Source organism: Raphanus sativus, chromosome 6 (assembly GCF_000801105.2).
Source record: "Raphanus sativus cultivar WK10039 chromosome 6, ASM80110v3, whole genome shotgun sequence".
Classification (NCBI taxonomy): Eukaryota; Viridiplantae; Streptophyta; class Magnoliopsida; order Brassicales; family Brassicaceae; genus Raphanus; species Raphanus sativus.
In genome coordinates this window covers 25,589,247-25,608,831 of record NC_079516.1, presented here as the reverse complement: position 1 = coordinate 25,608,831, position 19,585 = coordinate 25,589,247, and the positions used below count along the sequence as shown (strand labels likewise).

Below are 19,585 nucleotides of genomic sequence, written 5' to 3'. Positions count from 1 at the left end.
ATTTTATAACTACACTTTGTGTAGTACCACAATTCAAGTTTACCACTACTTTGGGGACATTTTCATAAATACACTTTTCAGTAGTGTGAAAAAGACTAAATTAACCCTACCCTATCTCTAACATATCACCCACCTCTCTTCGTCCGTCGCTACCTTCTTCGCTCTGTCGAGATCCATCGTTTCTCTCCTCCGGATTCATCGTCGTCGTCGTCATCGAGAGTCGTCGTGGTCGTCATCGAAAGTCGTCGCCATCGTTCCGTTGAGAGATCTCCGACGAGCTAACACACGGATTCTCTCTCTCACACGATCGCCTAAGCAGACGAGCTATTCATCGGAAATGTCGACTCCAAATTCACAATTTGTAAGTTTCTAATCTCTGTAATTTATTGACTATAGGTTTAGACTTCTAATTGGAATGGTTAGATATAAGAAAACTAGTTTCTGTGATGAATATCCTTGATTTTTACAAATTTGCTTTTATCCAAAAGGCAAATAAGGTTGATTTGGAGTTCAAGTTGAAATTGAGATTTTGGAATAGCAAACACTTGTTCGCATTTTTTACATAATTATAATCCCTTATAAATCTGGATTTCTGGATATTGTTAAAACTACAACTAGACGATTTATAAGCATTTATAAAGAAGAACGATTTAGCAATAGAGGAGTAGTGTCTATTACTTCTAGTGTTGAGATGTAGTGTCTATTATTTGCAGTGTTGAGATGTTTATATTTAGACCATTACTAAAAGTTAACTCCATATTTTTATCTCGTTTTGCAGTTAGATAGCAATGACTTTTGCACAAATTTGAGTTTGCCTCCTAGGATTTATGGAGCTGGAACAGAACCACCAGACATTCCCAAAATGGTCATCCAACATTCGAGCATTGATTACGTTTCTGAGGTTGCACAAATCTTGGGAAAGGAAGAGTTTGATCAAATAGAGAACTCACACCTAGGAAGCATCGTGAAGCTGGCAAGAAGGAGTAGCGTTGTGTTTTCGGAGAATCTATTTCATTTCCTAATGCAGAGAAGAGTATTGACCAAAGGGAAGGATCTCTGGTTCACGTTTTGCGATCAACTTATGAGGTTTTCCATGAGGGAATTTTATCTGACTACAGGTCTAGCGTGTGAGGAAGATACAACACCAAGAGAGCCTCTGTTCCCAAACAAGAAAAAGCCCTACTTTTGGATGTTGAGCAAAGGCGATAAGTACACAGTAAGGAACTTATATGATCTGCTCAAAAAGAGAGCAAGAACAATGAAAAGGCTTGAAAGGCTGTCTATGGGAGTAGCAATAATCACAGAAGGGGTCATTCTTGCAGGACACCCGAGCTCTCTAATCCCAAAGGAAAGGTTACTGTGTTATAAGAACTACGATACCTTTTCCAGATTGCCTTGGGGTAAACTAGCGTACAAAATTTTGTCAAAGAGTATCAAGCGTTTGAATACAAGTTGGTGGACAGGAGATAGTTACGAAGTGAGAGGTTTTGTGCTAGCCAAAAATTTGTGGGCTATGTCATCAGTGCCTATTCTTGGTAAAGCTTTTGGAAAGCCATGCGAGGTAACCGCTTCCTCAGATCCATTATGTCTACATTGGGATTCAACAAGGGCTCCCACAATAACCGAAGTGTTGGAAGTGGAGAAGAAAAGCAATGTAAGTTTTTTACTAACGTTTATAAATTTATTAATAAGAGAATCACAGAGACTTATAAAGCGTTGTTTTATCTTTTTTACAGGGTGTGGTTACTACAGTGATAGGATTATGTGAGAATTTCAAACATTTGGTTAACCCAACACATGATGATGATAAGGACTTGGACAGTGTTGTAAAACTTGTTGAACAAGGATACAAACTAAGGAAAAGCGATTGGGAACAAGGTTTTGTAGATGTTTTTCTTACAGCAGAAGACATTGGTCAACAAAGAGGAAATGAAGACAAAGATGTTCAGCAAAAATATAAGGTTAATGTACAGCAAAACTCTGAATTTATTGCGCTTTTGATGTTTTATAAGGGTTTCTCAGATTTGAAATTGCTAAGTTTTTTTTTTATATTATAGGAGCAAGCACAAGATGAAGAAGAACAACAACTGGAAGCTGAGGCTGAAGTGGGCGAAGGTGATAAAGAAAGAGAAACTTCAAAAGCCAATGAAGTAAGCTAATTTAGAAACCTTTATAAACCCAGACTATCATTTAAAAAAAAAATATAAGCCATTATAAATTTGATATTGCTTATTTTTTTTTCTCTTTGAAATAGGGGCATACAGTTGTGGACGAAGAAGATGACCAAATGGAAGCTGATACAGAAGTGGAGGAGCCTGTGCAAGTTGAAAGGCAGAAACGAGGAAGAGGAAATAAGGTAAATCATTATATTTATAATGTGTTATAAAGTTTTTTTTTCTATTTTGTTATCGGAATTGAATGATGAATATGTTTGTATAGGAGCAAGCACAAGATGAAGAAGAACAACAACTGGAAGCTGAGGCTGAAGTGGGCGAAGGTGATAAAGAAAGAGAAACTTCAAAAGCCAATGAAGTAAGCTAATTTAGAAACCTTTATAAACCTAGACTATCATTTAAAAAAAATATATATAAGCCATTATAAATTTGATATTGCTTATTTTTTTTTTCTCTTTTGAAATAGGGGCATACAGTTGTGGACGAAGAAGATGAACAAATGGAAGCTGATACAGAAGTGGAGGAGCCTGTGCAAGTTGAAAGGCAGAAACGAGGAAGAGGAAATAAGGTAAATCATTATATTTATAATGTGTTATAAAGTTTTTTTTTCTATTTTGTTATCGGAATTGAATGATGAATATGTTTGTATAGGAGCAAGCACAAGATGAAGAAGAACAACAACTGGAAGCTGAGGCTGAAGTGGGCGAAGGTGATAAAGAAAGAGAAACTTCAAAAGCCAATGAAGTAAGCTAATTTAGAAACCCTTATAAACCCAGACTATCATTTTAAAAATATATATATAAGCCATTATAAATTTGATATTGCTTATTTTTTTTCTCTTTTGAAATAGGGGCATACAGTTGTGGAAGAAGAAGATGAACAAATGGAAGCTGATACAGAAGTGGAGGAGCATGTGCAAGTTGAAAGGCAGAAACGAGAAAGAGGAAATAAGGTTAATAATTATATTTATAATGCTTTATAAATGTTCTTTTCCTATTGTTTCATCAGAATTGAATGATGAATATGTTTGTATAGGAGCAAGCACAAGATGAAGAAGAACAACAACTGGAAGCTGAGGCTGAAGTGGGCGAAGGTGATAAAGAAAGAGAAACTTCAAAAGCCAATGAAGTAAGCTAATTTAGAAACCTTTATAAACCCAGACTATCATTTTTTAAAAAAAATATAAGCCATTATAAATTTGATATTGCTTATTTTTTTTTTCTCTTTTGAAATAGGGGCATACAGTTGTGGAAGAAGAAGATGAACAAATGGAAGCTGATACAGAAGTGGAGGAGCCTGTGCAAGTTGAAAGGCAGAAACGAGGAAGAGGAAATAAGGTAAATAATTATCTTTATAATGCTTTATAAATGTTCTTTTCCTATTGTTTCATCAGAATTGAAGGATGAATATGCTTATATAAGAAGTGGATTAGACTTTTAATTTTAACAATTATAACCCATCTTGAATCTGTTTAGGAGAAAGAGCATAGGAAGAATGAAGAGAAAAGAAAATATGATGCGTATGAGAAAAATAAAGAAAAAGATCAAGGTGAAGATGGTTCCAGGTCAAACAGTGAGAAACTCGATAAGCTAATAAGAATGGTATATGATTTGGGTAAACGAGTTGAAATAATACAGAATGTCTTAGGAGTTAAGGTAAGCAAATCACTTTACTAGGCACTTATAAATATTTTTAAATGTTATTTTCTTTTAACTAATATGACATGATATCTTGAAGGTATTTGATGGTTCACCCAATTATGATAATGAAGATCATCAGAATGCAGCCAACTCTGATTATGCAAAAAGTTCACCCAGTTATGATAATGAAGAAGAATCAAATTATCGTGTTAAAAGATGTGCAACAGATGATAAAAATGGTGAGGAGATATGTGATGAAGAAGAAATTTCTGATACACATCAACTAACGCAAGTGAATACTCTCGGAGAAAATGAGAATACAGAGAAAATAACTTCAAACGAAGAGACTGAAAAAATGGAAGAAGAAAGCTGCAGTAAACAAAAGTCAAAGGTACAAAATATGAAACATAATATAAGGGTTAATAAAATTTTTTGATATAAAGCTTGTTGAGTAATCTTATCTTGTGTAGGTGACGTCTTCTACTCCTACATTCACTACTCCAAACTTCAAGACAAGGGTACAAAAATTAATAAATTTTATAAGGCCTTGTAAATTTTAATGTATACAGTTTATCGTTTCGAAATAATTCTTTTTACAGGTTACATCGCCTACTCCAACATTTACTACTCCTAAGTTCGATCTTCTTTCTCAGGAAAGTCGCCATAGTGGAAAGGATGCAAATGAGGTATTTTATAAATCCTTATAAATAAATTCGTAGCTGATAAGGTCTCTTAAACAATTTCATAAACAAATTCTTTACATGATTCAGGTTCTTATGCGAGATGTGGGGGAGAAGTCCGTGTCCCAACCTTTAATGGAAACTAAAAAAAGATTGGTACAACAAGATATCGATGTTTGTTTTCACAGAATGTTATGAATATTGTCTAGTTTCATAAACATATATCTTGGTAAGAAATGTTTTATTTGTTGCATAGGTAAATGATGATGTTGAACCTCCACTTAAAAAGAAGAATAAAGCTGATATAGGTAACGTTGAACTAAGAAGAAGTGAAAGAGGTCAAATACCATCCATTCATACACAGCCGCCATTTACGGGAGCAAGGAAGAAACATCCAATAGTACATCCCTTTGAGCCAGTTGATAAGACCAGAAAGGAAAAAATGACAGAATGGAAAATGTCAAACAAAAACAAGTAAGATTTATTTTATAAGGTATTATATATTTAGTGAGGTGTACAAAATATATACCTGCATAGTATTTTATTAGTATGTGTTTTCAACGTAGGAAACTGATAATTAATGAAGAGAGAGTAAACGAAAAGTGGTTTTCAGATCTTGAAACTCCAGGAACAAATCTTTCGAAAACGGTTAGACTATAATTGAAAAATCTTCTTTATAATCGCTTATAAATTCATCTTACTCGAGTATTAGATGATCGGTTTTTATGATTATTTATGTTTTATTTTTTGTCTCAGCATATTGAAGCAGGTTTGCAGTTGCTGAAATTGAGAAAGAGAAACAATCCAGATTTGTTTCTGAACAAAACTGCCTTAGTTGTTGGAGTGAAATTCCTTGAAGAAATAGATGAATTTTATGTTGAGTTTTTAGATGACAAGGAAGGTTTCCAGTTTGCAAGTGGCTTTGACAAGTACAACATAGAGAAGAATATCACTTTCCTCAATTCGGCTATTGCAGTTGAAGAATATTATTGGCTTGGAATTGTGGTCAATTTGGAGAAAAGAAGCATCACAGCATTCAATAGCGCATCATTGAAGTTTACAGATGCCAACGTGGGGCCATATTTGAATGCTTATGCAACCGTACTACCTTTCATGCTTCGCAATATCTTCAGAGATATTACAATGGATACAAGCAAGTTTTCTATAAAGATTGTCTCTGATTGTTTGCCACAGGTAACTTCATTTTTATCAATCTTTGAATTTTAAAATAGAAGAAAAAGTGCATAGTATAAGTTATTTCCTACGTTCTTAAGCCTAATACTTGTAAATTTTGATTTCAGGTTGTTAAAATAGAGGATAGTGGAATCTACACGTTGAAGTTGATTGAGTGTCATGCCATGCGCATAGTTGACTTCACCAAGCTGACTGAAGAAAAAGTTGTCTACATTAGGGAAAAGTTGGCTGTTGACATCTTCTCAGAATTACAGTGAATAATAAACTTAGAAAGAACAACTATCTGTTTTTATTCATACTTGAGAAACTTTGTTTGTTTGAAGAATTTTAAAAATTATATAAGTTTATGTCTTGGATTTTATGTCTCTGCTTAAATTTATAAAGTTAATAGGTAACTTTATAACACCTTATTAAAAATGACTTATAAACCTTTATAAAATAAGTAATAAGGGTTTAGGATTTGTAAAGATATATCTATAAGTTATAGAGACTTAATAATCTATGTAAATTAATTTATAAAGGCTTACAACTAATGATTTTCAGGAGGTAATTAAAACATTTCTAAGCATTATCTAAGGATTCATAAACAATAATGTATTGGAATTTATTAAAAATCACTTATAAACCTTTATAAAACTCGGAAATACTAGTTATATAAAGTATTATATAAACTTAGAGATAAAAGTTTATTAAACAAAAAATGATATATGAAAGGCTGATAAATGAATTATAAATGTTTATAAGGTAGTTTAATGTAATTAACCAAGATTTATAAAAAATGTGTTACACATGAAGCCCATAAAGATTTATAAAGGGTTTATAAAAATATGATAAATCCAGTGATATAAAATACAATAATGTATTATAGCTGCCCCATGTATCTCAGATATACTAGTTTATAAAAAAATTGTAACTTATAACCCCTTATAAAGTAAAATAATTATTAAAAATCTCTTATAGTCCTTTATAAAACTCATAAATACTAATTTATAAAAGCATTAGTATTTATTGAACATCACTTATAAACCTTTATAAAACTAAGATATAGAAGTTTATAAAGTATTATGAAAGTCATGATAAAAAGTAAAATCGGTGATATAAATACATGAGGATTCTCGTTACTAAATTTTTTAAGAAGAAATGTAAATTACTGATGGTCTACAACTTTCATTCACTTGTAAAAACACGTGTTAGAGATATATATTACAGAAAGACATGTGTCTTGTTCTCTTATAAAATAGGGATTATATAGAATAAATGTAATTAAAAATGGTTTACAGCTACCAGTCACCTATAGAAACACGTGTCTTGTTTCTCTAACATTTCTCACGGAAATATATTTTTTTTCTCATATCTCTTCATCTTTTTCTCTATCTTTCTGCAACTCCAAACCTCTTGAACATTTCAAAACTTGAATTGGTTTTGTGGCAAGTTGAAAAGAAAATAAACCAGGACGACCAAGAGGAAAAAAGGTAATTAATTCTCTTTATAACCTCTTATAAAACGTTTTTTTTAAACTCTGTTTCTTTCATTCTATTTCTTATAAGAGAAACATTTCTTGGAGATGAGGAAAATGGCCAAAACAGAAAAGGCATCTAAAGCGATTTCTGATATTAGCCTCGAAGTTGATAGGCTCGGAGGACGTGTAATTTGCTCTCTAATACTTTCTTGGTTTGTTTAGTTTTTTTGGACCGAGTTTTGAAATTGTTTTTTTTTTGGGGATTTGTAGGTTTCGGCGTTTGAGATGGTTATTAAAAAAGGAGGGAAAGTTGCGGAGAAAGATCTTGCAAAGGTGATTGAGTTGTTGATGAATGAGTTGATCAAGCTGGATGGGATTGTAGCTGAAGGAGATGTGAAGTTACAAAGAAAGATGCAGGTAAGGGACCATAAGGACCGACGTTTAGTTCTTGGGTTAGGTTTAGTTGTAACAGTTTGTTTTATATATATATATATATATATGCGTAGGTGAAGAGAGTGCAGAACTATATGGAAGCACTTGATGTTTTGAAGATGAAGAACTCTATTGCCAATGGACAGCAGAAACAGTCTAGTAGTCAGAGACTTGCAACAATTCAAAAACGTATGCAAGAACAGAAACCGACACAATCGCTTATGGACATGGGAAAAAAGAAGAAATCTGTAAATGCGTTGTCCATTGCCAAAGGTTGTGAAGTAGAAGTCACTTCAGAAAAAGAAATGTTCAAAGTTTCTTGGCATATAGCTATCCTGCAGCAAAGTCCGATGAAAGTGAAAGGGGCAAAGCTTCGGGTCTGCTATACAACTTTGCTGGACAAGGATAGTTTAACTCCTTACACAGAAAAAGTTGATCAAAGCCTCATCCGACCGGTTCAGCCAGGGGATCTGAATAACGATTTCGTATATGAGAGAGGATCAGTGGTGGATGTTTATGTTAATGGTGGATGGTGGAAGTGTGTTATTGTAAAGGAATTTCCAAATGAGAAGTTTTTGGTTTACTTGGATTTTTTACCAGAAGTATTAAAATTCGACAAAAGCCGACTGAGACCTAATGTTGATTGGACCGGCTCTACATGGGTCAAAAGCCAAAAAAAGGTATTGTTTTCTTATTTTAATGTCAAAGTTTTATAATTTGGTTTGATGAGCACTTTCACTTATATATGTTTTTCTTTGGAAATGAAGGAACTTAGTGAAGACATTTATAGCCCAGGGGAAAAAGTGGAAATGACTCGTAGAATCCGTAAAATAGAAGATATCTGGGTCACAACAATGGCCATTAAACAGATTGAAGAGGATGGTAAAAGAAAAGTTATCATCAAAAGATTATCCGAGTCACTGCGTTTGAGTGATGATGATGAAGACGATGCATTGTTTAAAAAAGTTGATATTTGCAAACTCAGGCCATGTCCGCCTCGTTATTTTTGGGGAAAGTATATATTGGGAGACATTGTTGAAGTGTTTGTTAGCTGTGGATGGCGTCTAGGTGAAGTGAGGGAAGTTCTCCCTGGTAACCAGTACTCAGTGCACTTCAAGAACGCAAAAGAGGAGGCGGTTTTTAAAAGCTATTCACTTAGACCGTCACGGGAGTGGAAAAATTGTCGTTGGATACTTACAAGAGAGGTATATTCTAACACATAAACTGTGTTCACTTTTGGTTTATTCTGAATAACAAATGATTAGTAAACTTCCTTCACCGTTTTTCAGATAGAATCTGTAGAAGAAACTCATTCAAGCAAATCGAAAAATGATTTGATGAACACTGAGGAAGATTTGATGAATGATGCTCGCACTCCAACCATTGTTTTAGAGTCCAATGAAGATGATATGATGAACGATGATGCAACCGAAATCATAACCCCTGAAGAAAGTTACAATAACACCTCTGTTTTAGAAACCACTGAAAATGAAACCCAAATATTTGTAAGTTTAACACTATCATTCCATGTGTGTTGTCACTAGCCTATTTTCCTTGCTATTGAATTATATGTATTTTTTTTTCTAATGATATGTAGGAATTGGAGTTACGATTATCTCATGAATCAGGTGACACAGTGAATGATGTTGCCTCCTCAATCATTGACCATCAAGAGATACCAAAAGGTAAATAATGATTTTGGTATTTATAAACTCTTATAACTAATTTATAATACACTATAAATATATATAAAAAATAATTTATTTTATATTTATCATCTTATTCTCGCAACTTCTCCGTACAACTCATGTTTTAGACGACCATGAGGAAGATTTGATGAATGATGCTCCCACTCCAACCATTGCCACTCGAGAGAGCAGCAGTAGCACCTTAGTTTTAGAGTCCAATGAAGATGATATGATGAACGATGATGCAACCGAAATCATAACCCCTCAAGGAAGTTACAGTAACACCCCTGTTTTAGAAGCCACTGAAAATGAAACCCAAATATTTGTAAGTTTAACACTATCACTCCGTGTGTGTTGTCACTAGCCTATTTTCCTTGCTATTGAATTATATGTATTTTTTTCTAATGATGTGTAGGAATTGGAGTTACCATTATCTCATGAATCAGGTGACACAGTGAATGATGTTGCCTCCCCAATCATTGACCATCAAGAGATACCAACAGGTAAATAATGATTTTAGTATTTATAAACTATTATAAAACATATCTATAACATTACCATTTTGAATTATTTCAGGTGAAACAATGAGTACTTCTGATGATAAGATTGTATTGCCGAAAAGAGTGATCGAAGCTGGTACAGAGGTACGCTTTTTGGATAGAATTACCAAGCGTAGTAACCTGAAGTTGGTCGATAAAGTTAAAAAGTTTTTGGGCCCTGAATTCAGAAAGCTTGAAGATTCATTCTTGGGTCCTATAATTGAGATGGGAAGGAGGCAGAAAAATATGGTGTTTTCAAGGCATTTGATTCATCTCTTACTTTTAAGGAGAATTGATATAGGAGACAAGGATCTATGGTTTTCTTTCGGAGAACAACCAATGAGGTTTTCCCTAAGAGAATTCCATTTGGCAACGGGTCTGCCTTGTATTGCTGACATAGATGAAGAGCAAGTGGAGACTTCTGGAAGGAAAAAGAAGAAGAAGAAAGATCCACGGATGAATAAGGAACAAACTTTAAACAGCTTGGTTAAACTACTTGAGAAGAACAGTAAAGAGTTTACTGATGATCAGAGATTGAGATTGGGGGCTTCAATCCTTGTTGAAGGGATATTAATGGCAATCAATCCAGTGACTCGTATACCCGTTGAGAATCTTCTGAGAGCTAGAGATTTCAAAGAGTTTTGCAACTATCCATGGGGGAATTTGGCCTTTAATTTCTTACGCAATGAAGTGAAGGGTATTAGCTCTGAAGTGTTGAAGAAAGATCAATTTGACATCTGTGGATTTATATATGCTGTTCAGCTATGGGCATTATCATCTGTGGATCAAATAGGCACATTCTTTGGAATTAGGGATAATGAGATTAAGTTTCCCTTGTGCTTGCATTGGGTAGAAACCAAATCTCTTACCATGAAAGAGGTGACCAGATTCGACAACAGTGAGAAGGTAACATTTTACAAATGTTTTATAAATTTGTTTTAAAATCTTTGCATTCTTTGTATTTTTATCGATTGTTTAATCAGTTAATATATATTAGGTTGATGTCAAATGTATACTTGGAGATCCTGAAATACACTGCGACTTGGTTGAAGACGTTGACATTGAATTTGGAAAATTTATTGATCTTGTCAGAAGAGGATACCGTCTGAAGAGACAAGATTGGCTTAATGGAAGTGTCAACATTACTGTCGCTGAAGCTGAAGTGGAGAAAAACAATTATGATGGTTGGATTGATGCAACTGATAAAGAAAAGATTGAATTCCTCACTAAGCAGGCAGAGTTTTATAAAGAAAAAGCTGGTTATCTTGAAGGTCTTCTGAACATTCGTCGAGAAAACGAGAAGGTAAACTATTTTTTTTTCATATTCTAAATACTGTGTATTTGTATTCACATATAAATTTTCAGGAAAATGGACAGAATTCCGAGAGGGAATTGGGTGAAAAAGAAACTTTCCAGTCTTTCATAGATTCCCGAAAGCAGCAAAACACTAAGGTTGTTATGTTTTGATGTCTTATAAGGCTTTATTAAATTCGAAACTGATAAGTTATAAATCTTTATAAATTGATTTATAAAGTGAAACATAAAAAATCAATGAAGTAAGCTGATTTATAAATCTTTATAAACTTTAAGCTTTCAAATATTTTAATATAGTTTAACTAACTTTTTTATTGTGTTATAAAAATTGAAGGTTGGAGAATTAAATGAAAATGCCTCTAAAGAGTCCGTGCTAGTTAAAAAGAAGAAACGAGCAAGAGAAACTAAGGTAAATAACTCTGTTTATAATTGTTTATAAAAAGTTGTTTGTATTTAATATATCACATTCTTGATTTAATTTATTGTTTTGCTTATAAAGGAAGCTGAAGCCAGCACCTCCAAAACAAAGAAAACTAAAACAATCTGGGGTTCTAGTTGATGTTGTGATATAAAGAGTATTGGAAGAAATGATGCTCTTTCAGTTTCCAATATTTTTTTAATCCAAAATCAGTGTTTCAATTTTTCAAAATGTTATCTTTTGTTGATGCCTTTGATGAGAAACATCTTTTGCATTGTAAGGGCTTATAAAGCTATCCAAAATAACTTATAACCCATTATAAAAATGCATTTATCATCTTTATTACAAAAAATTAAAAAATATAACCCCTTATAAAATCTGTAATAAGAGTTTTGGATTTATAAAAATGATTTGATTTATAAAAACAATTATAATCCACTATAAAACTCTCATTGGATTTGATTTATAAAATAATAATGCATTAGAATTATGGAAAAAATAATAATACATTGTAAAACTTTGTATTGTATATTATTACCTTTATAACACCTTATTTAAAAAAGTTATAAGAGTTAAGGTTTAAGAAAATGATAACAAATTTCAGATGGTTGGAAAAATCACTTATAACCTATTATACAATTTTGTATTTTATGATCTTTATAACACCTTATTAAATATGTCTTACAAAACCCTTATAAAATCAGTACTAAGAGTTTTAGATTTATAATAGCGATAAAAAATTGAAAACAAGAATGAAATGTCGTCTAGTGATGAATTGTTGTCACTTAAACCTTCACTTTTTCTAAGCCCGGGTTCGAATCAAACGAATATTTTTTTTTTATCATTAAACATTGAAATGGCAAAATCGTAAAATTAGCTAGATTTTCATTATCTTCTCCCGACAAAAGAAGAACGCGTCTCCGACTCTCCTTTTTAGATTCAGTCACTTTCTTCTATGTGTTCTTTATTCTTCTCTAACTCCATAAATTCAAAGAAGAAGAATCAAAAATTCACGATTGAATTTTCAATTACCAATCCCCCGCGTCTTCTTCTTCTCCGCGTCTCCATCGTTTTGTTCCTCCTCCTTTCGAATCGTAACACACTGTGGCAAAGGTAAATGAGATGATTGAGATTAGATAAATCGATTAATCACTCTAATTCGAGCTGAATTTTGTTCTTTTGAACCTAATTGATATACCCAAAATCTCAATTTGTTGGATTCATCTTGTTAAATTGGCCGAAATCAATTTCTTGATTTTTGATTTTTGGAACCTAATTGATATACCTATAATCTAAATTTGTTTCAATTTGTTGGATGCATGTCGTTAATTTGGTCGGAATTCACTCTAATTTGTTTTTTTTTCTTTTATTTTCCTCTTGCTCTTGTGTGTATCCTCTCTATCTCCGATTCGTTTATCTCGTTTTTTTATGAGTTCATTTGGTGGTTGATCTGAGTCAATATCGCTTCCAGATGAAAACACGTAGCTCAAAACAAAATATGATTTGAGCGAAGCTTGTTGTTAATGATTATGACACCCACGGAATAACTAAATTTTCCTTTATATATGGTTTTGTCTCCAAGGTTTTAGCAGAAGAAGAGAGTTGTTTCTGATTTTGTTTTAAGGAGTAGCCAAGGATGGGAATTTTGAAGAAAAAAGAAAGACCTTTGCCCATTTCCAAAGGTTGTGAAGTAGAAGCCTCTCCTGGAGAAGATGGGTTCCAAGGTTCTTGGTTTAGAGCTATCCTCGAGCAAGATCCGGAGAAAGTGAAAGAGGAAAAGCTTCGGGTCTGTTACAAAACTTTGCTCGATGAAGACGGTGTAAAGCATTGCAGGGAATATGTTGAAAGATGTTTCATTAGACCCGTCCCGCCAGAGTGTCCGAACGAAGGAGTCGAATTCAAGGAAGGGGTGGTGGTGGATGCTTATCTCAATGATGGATGGTGGAATGGTGTTATCGTAGGTGAAGAGGCAGATGGAAGTTTTTTGGTTTACTTTGATCATCCACCAGACATATTAAAATTCGACAAAACCCAACTGAGACCTCATCATCATTGGACCGGCTTTACATGGCAGAAAGAAAAAGACAGGGTATTATATTTTCTTCTTATATTCAAAGTTTTAAGATTTTGAATTGTTGAGGGCTTTAGCTAATATTTGACTGTTTCTTGAATTGAAGGAAGTAAGTAAAGACATGTTTAGCACAGTGAAATTGGTGGAAGTGACTCGTACGATTGGTAAAAAGGAAAATGTTTGGGTCCAATCATTAGTAGTTAAAGAGATTCAAGGGGGTGATAAAAGAGAATTTTTGGTTAAGAAATATTTGGGTCCAAGCTCACAGCATTTGAGTGATGGTGAGGAAGAGAAATGTACAGCAGTTGACATTTGCAAAATCAGGCCATCTCGTCCTCTTAATCTCTGTGCAGAGTACGAGTTGCTAAACATTGTTGAAGTGTTTGTTGGATATGGTTGGCGCAAAGGTGTAGTGAGGGAAGTTGACATAGACAACAACTACAAAGTGTGTTTCGAGGACACAAAAGAAGAGGCGGTTTTTAAAAACTCTGACATTAGGCGGTTCATGGAGTGGCAAAACAATGTTTGGGTTGAAGCACATATGGTACCTTCTTGCACTTATCTTTTGTTCAATTTTTTTTTCTTCTTTTGGAAATAAGAACCATTAATTGGTACATTCCCTTCATAATTTTTCAGAAAGGATTTGAAAACGAAGACAATGCAAATGTTCCTACCCCAGCCATAAGCTCTGACGTGTACCACAGTAGCATCACTCCTGTTTTAGAATCCTCTGAGGTTGATATGATGAGTGATTCTCCAACATAAATCAGGACGCCTCGAGATACCCTGAACAAGAATCATGAAATGGATAATGGTACAACAATTGATGCTGAGCCCCCAATAGGTAATAATACCTTCTCTAACTAAGGATTAGTGATTATAAAGTATTTATAACAGTTTATAAAGACCTACAAAATCCTATAAATCTATATAAAAGTTTTTAAATCTTTATGAAATAATATACAAAGGCTTATATATATGTATAATGACTTATAAAGGTTTAAATAAAATTAACTAGCCCAAGCTTTTAAATTTTTAAAGTGTTGCTTGCGATGGGTTTAAAAATGGGCCTTGCAAATTGGGTCCTGAAGTAAAAATGTATAAATCAACACTTACGGTTTTTTTATCACTTTTCATCATCTCTGACGTTCCATCTTCCGCCGATCTCGGCATCTTTATCAGTTTCAAACCCTAGTAGATTTGTTCATCAGTTTTGCTCCCCTAGCCGATTCGATCCGTCAAATTTTCTTGCCATCGATTTTGCTTAACGTCGGTAATGCTATTCTTCTTCTCATTTTAAATTAAAATTTGACCTATTGTTTAGAAGTGTTTATAAATTACTTGCCATCGATTTTACTTACCGCCATATATGTGATTCTTCTTCTCATTTTATATAAAGAAATTTCAATAAATTATTTAAGAGCTTTAGAAATTTGAGTTTTAGTATATCACAACTTACAATCGACTATATCTTTTTGTTATTTGTGATATATGTCATCTCTTCTTCTTTCGATAGTGATTTGGTTCCATTATGATTTACAAGTGCCTATAAAATTTACTTTATAAGCCATTATAAAACCTATCACTGACCTTGCAAAAATTTGAAATGTTTCAGGTGAAAGGATGAGTACTTCTGCTGATAAAATTTTCTTGCCAAAAAGAATGTTCGAACCTGGTTCAGAGAAAGGAGTTTTGCAACGAGTCAATAAGCATTGCACCCTTAAGTATGTTGCTATTGTTAAAGAGGCTTTGGGCAGTGATTTCAAGAAGATTGAAGATTCGTTCTTAGGCCCTATAATTCAGATGGGGATGAGGAATAGCGCTATGGTGTTTTCAAGGAATCTGATCCATGAGTTGCTTCTTAGGAGAATTAAAGTAGGCAAGAAGACTTTATGGTTTTCTTTTGGAGAACAGTTGATGCGGTTTTCTCTACGAGAATTCCATTTGGCAACAGGTCTACCTTGCCTTGTTGGCGAAGAAGAAAAAGAAGAAGAGGCTTCAGCAACGAAAAATAAGAAGAAGGATCCATGGATGGTGAAGAATCATACTGTGAAGACCTTGGTTAAACTATTTGTTAAAAATAGTAAGGAATTTACAGCTAACCAGAAGCTGAGATTAGGAGCTACTATCCTTGTGGAATCGATATTGATAGCCAACAATCCAGTTAATATAATACCCGTTGAGAGACTGCTGAGAGCTAGAAACTTTGAAGAGTTCTGCAAGTATCCCTGGGGGAATGAAACCTATGAAGCTCTACGTGCTGCAGTGGAGAAGATTGAAGCTACAGATTTGGTGAAGGTGCAATATGGAATTTCTGGGTTTATATATGCCATTCAGCTTTGGGCTTTGTCTTCTGTGGATCAACTTGGCTCATTTTTTGGTGATGAAGATGAAGAAACTCAGTTTCCATTGTGCTTGCATTGGATAGGAACAAAATCGCCTACTTTGGATGAGGTGACCAAAATTGCTGGAAACAAAAAGGTATCATTTTATAAACTCTTATTAAATTTTTTTAGTCTCTGCATTTTTATTTTTAATCTATGGTCTAATCATGCTAATACTTATCAGGTTGTTGCCAAATGCATCCTTGGAGATCAGGAATTGCATAGCAACTTGGTTGAAGAAGATGTCGACACTGAGTTTGGAAAAGTTGTTGATCTTGTCAAGAGAGGATATCGTTTGAAGAGACAAGATTGGCGTAGTGGAAGTGTCAACATTGCTGTTGCGGAAGCTGAGATAGAGGAAAACAATTATGGTCCAGGGAGTGATGCAACTGATAAAGAGAAGATTGAATTCCTCACCAAGCAGCTAGAGATTTATAAAAAAAAAGTGGAGAAGCTTGAAGATCGTCTGGGCATTCGTCGAGAAACCGAGAAGGTAAAAATATTTTCTGTATTTGTATCGTGTTTTAAATTATCAGATTTCATATGCTTCTAACTTGTAACAGGAAACTGATGAGTTTCATGAGACTCCTCAAGGTGCCACAAAAACCAAGGTTTGCTATTTTTAAAATCTTGATATTGTAAATACTGTTTATTTGTATTCACATATAATTTTTCAGGAAAATGATAAGCATCAGGAAAGGGAATTGGAGGAGAATGAATGTTTGCAGTCTTTCTTTGATTCCATAAGGCAACAAGTTTCTAAGGTTATATTTTTGACGCTTTATAATGCTTTATTAAACTCGAAATTTCTAAGTTATTTTAAAGTTATAACCATTTATAAAATCTTTTTTTAATGAAATAGAAAAAGACTCAAGATAAAGAAGAACAACTAGTGGATAATGATGCAGATGACAGTGAAAAAGAACGAGAAACTTCAAAAGACAAAGAAGTAAGTTAATTTATAAAGATTTCTAAAATTACACTATCAGTTTAAAAAATATAAGTCTTTCTAAATCTGTCATTGTTTTATGATTTGATAAAGCTAATTGATGTGTATGAACCTTTATAATAGGATCAAATAGAGGAAGCAGAACGAAATGGTGAAGAAGTTGCTATCAGTGGTGAAAGAAGTGAAACCTCCAAAGACAATGAAGTAAGCTTATTAATAAACTTTTATGAGTTGAAAAGTCTTTTCAAGTGTTAAGTAAATATCTTTTGTAACTTTTCTTATCAAAACAGAAGGATGAAGAAGTAAATGAAGATGCATCCAAAGAACCCGAGCAAGTTGCTGACAGTGGTGAAGAAAGTGAAACCTCCAAAGACGATGAAGTAAGCTTATTAATAAACTTTTTTTTTTTAATTGATAAACTTTTATGACTTGAAATATCTTTTCAAGTGTTAAGTAAATCTCTTTTATAACTTTTCTTATCAAAACAGAAGGATGAAGAAGTAAATGAAGATGCATCCAAAGAGCCCGAGCAAGTTATAGAGAAGAAGCAAGGAAAAAGAAAGAAGGTACGAAATATTTAAAATCTGTTTACAAAAGTTTATAAAATTATCTAAAGACACTAAAAATTCTTTTTTTTTTAAATAGGATCGGATGGAAGAGGTTGAAGAAGTAAATGAAGATACAACCAACATTTGCAAGGAAGTTAAGAATAAGAAACCAAGAAAAGAGAAAAAGGTAACAACTTTTATAAGCTCTATTTACAATGTGGTTTAAAATGAAATGTGTTTTGGGTTACTGCTTTTTGTTAAATAGAGGAACACCGATGAGGAACCTGTCGGCGATGCTAGCACCTCCAAATCCAAAAAACAAAAAAATACAACCTACGGATGTTTCTGCTGATGATGTTATAGAAGGTGTATTGGAAGATCTCACTCTCAAGGTGTGAACAATAAGACAGCTACAAAGTAGATTAACTTACCAATACACATAACAAATTAGAATTTAATAAAACATGTTGTTGTTTTTCATTGAAATAGGAACAAGAAGAAGAAGAACAAGTGGATGATGAAGCCCAGAAGCCAGTGCAAGTTGAACAGAAGAAACGAGGAAGACCAGCAGGAAGAAAGGTAAATAAATCTCTTTATAACGTCTTATAAAATAGCTTTCCAATGAAGTTTTTGTTTATAGATTTTTTCTTTTGTAATAGGGCAAAACAAATGAGGAGAAAAATCAACAAGTGGAAGCAGATGATGAAGCCCGTAAGCCGGTGCAAGTTGAACAGAAGAAACGAGGAAGACCAGCAGGAATAAGGGTAAAATAAATCTCTTTATAACGTCTTATAAAATAGCTTTCCAATGAAGTTTTTGTTTATAGCTTTTTTCTTTTGTAATAGGGCAAAACAAATGAGGAGAAAAAACAACAAGTGGAAGCAGATGATGAAGCCCATAAGCCGGTGCAAGTTGAACAGAAGAAACGAGGAAGACCAGCAAGAATAAGGGTAAAATAAATCTCTTTATAACGTCTTATAAAATAGCTTTCCAATGAAGTTTTTGTTTATAGCTTTTTTCTTTTGTAATAGGGCAAAACAAATGAGGAGAAAAAACAACAAGTGGAAGCAGATGATGAAGCCCATAAGCCGGTGCAAGTTGAACAGAAGAAACGAGGAAGACCAGCAGGAATAAGGGTAAAATAACTCTCTTTATAACGTCTTATAAAATAGCTTTGCAATGAAGTTTTTGTTTATAGCTTTTTTTTTGTAATAGGGCAAAACAAATGAGGAGAAAAAACAACAAGTGGAAGCAGATGATGAAGCCCAGAAGCCGGTGCAAGTTGAACAGAAGAAACGAGGAAGAACAGCAGGAATAAGGGTAAAATAACTCTCTTTATAACGTCTTATAAAATAGTTTTGCAATGAAGTTTTTGTTTATAGCTTTTTTCTTTTGTAATAGGGCAAAACAAATGAGGAGAAAAAACAACAAGTGGAAGCAGATGATGAAGCCGAGAAGCCGGAGAAAGGTGAAAAGAATAATAAACCAGGAAGACCAGTAGGAACAAAGGTAAAATAAATCTCTTTATAACGTCATATAAAATGTTCTTTTGAGTTTCATTGGCTACTTCAAAAAATCATTATTGATTTCTCTTATTTTTTGTTTATAAAGAGAGCTGTTGCAGGCACCTCCATCTCGGAAAAACAAAAGACACAAGCTGGGAAAGATTCCATGGTGAATTTGAAGAAATGAAGCTCGTTCAGTTTTTAGTGCTATCTTTTGTTCCCTTTTGAAATAGTGTTGTCTTTTCTAATGTCTTTGCTGAAAGAACATCTACTGGTTTGTACTTTGATCATTCTGGTTTGAACTTAATCCTTTTCTAAGAAACTTATTAGATCTATATTCACATTGGTTATCTGAGCCAATGACATCAAGTATCTTAGAAACATATAAATTCTGCAATAAATTTCAACTCTAAAATTTATAAGAATCTTATAAAAAATAGTTGATTAACATGACCACACAATTTTTTAGTAACGTAAAACTTTTAGAAACACTTATAAATTCTGTAAAGCATACTATAAAATGATGAAAGTAATAATAAAAGGTTCAGAAGATATGAGATTCAAATTGTTATAACATCATATAAAATAAT

The 19,585-nt window shown here is 33.3% G+C and overlaps 4 protein-coding genes and 1 long non-coding RNA gene across 5 annotated transcripts; all 5 read left to right on the top strand.

Moving 5' to 3' along the window:
• The first annotated feature begins 759 nt into the window (after nt 1–759).
• On the top strand, nt 760–3,188 carry LOC130495676 (uncharacterized). Its single transcript, XM_056987123.1, has 9 exons — nt 760–1,654; nt 1,737–1,961; nt 2,058–2,150; nt 2,255–2,356; nt 2,440–2,532; nt 2,641–2,742; nt 2,826–2,918; nt 3,025–3,126; nt 3,183–3,188. Exons 1-9 carry the CDS (start codon nt 863–865, stop codon nt 3,186–3,188), a joined length of 1,608 nt encoding a protein of 535 aa, XP_056843103.1. The 5' UTR covers nt 760–862.
• Nucleotides 3,189–7,217: 4,029 nt separating this feature from the next.
• On the top strand, nt 7,218–9,030 carry LOC108845307 (DUF724 domain-containing protein 6-like). The gene is made up of 4 exons (XM_018618536.2): nt 7,218–7,333; nt 7,418–7,564; nt 7,654–8,259; nt 8,347–9,030. Exons 1-4 carry the CDS (start codon nt 7,253–7,255, stop codon nt 8,800–8,802), a joined length of 1,290 nt encoding a protein of 429 aa, XP_018474038.2. The 5' UTR covers nt 7,218–7,252; the 3' UTR covers nt 8,803–9,030.
• A 339-nt stretch (nt 9,031–9,369) lies between these two features.
• Nucleotides 9,370–11,847, top strand: LOC108845306 (uncharacterized). Its single transcript, XM_056989020.1, has 7 exons — nt 9,370–9,592; nt 9,683–9,770; nt 9,844–10,712; nt 10,804–11,109; nt 11,172–11,258; nt 11,455–11,529; nt 11,620–11,847. The coding sequence occupies exons 1-7, from the start codon at nt 9,416–9,418 to the stop codon at nt 11,677–11,679; spliced, it is 1,662 nt and encodes a 553-aa protein (XP_056845000.1). The 5' UTR covers nt 9,370–9,415; the 3' UTR covers nt 11,680–11,847.
• A 1,205-nt stretch (nt 11,848–13,052) lies between these two features.
• Nucleotides 13,053–16,951, top strand: LOC108808200 (uncharacterized). The gene is made up of 9 exons (XM_056987122.1): nt 13,053–13,627; nt 13,716–14,153; nt 14,246–14,304; nt 14,380–14,453; nt 15,225–16,090; nt 16,178–16,486; nt 16,557–16,604; nt 16,671–16,757; nt 16,856–16,951. Exons 1-9 carry the CDS (start codon nt 13,175–13,177, stop codon nt 16,949–16,951), a joined length of 2,430 nt encoding a protein of 809 aa, XP_056843102.1. The 5' UTR covers nt 13,053–13,174.
• A 49-nt stretch (nt 16,952–17,000) lies between these two features.
• Nucleotides 17,001–18,078, top strand: LOC108810118 (uncharacterized). Its single transcript, XR_008935850.1, has 4 exons — nt 17,001–17,146; nt 17,233–17,322; nt 17,431–17,882; nt 17,980–18,078. It is a non-coding gene; the product is annotated as an uncharacterized LOC108810118 (long non-coding RNA).
• Nucleotides 18,079–19,585: the final 1,507 nt, after the last annotated feature.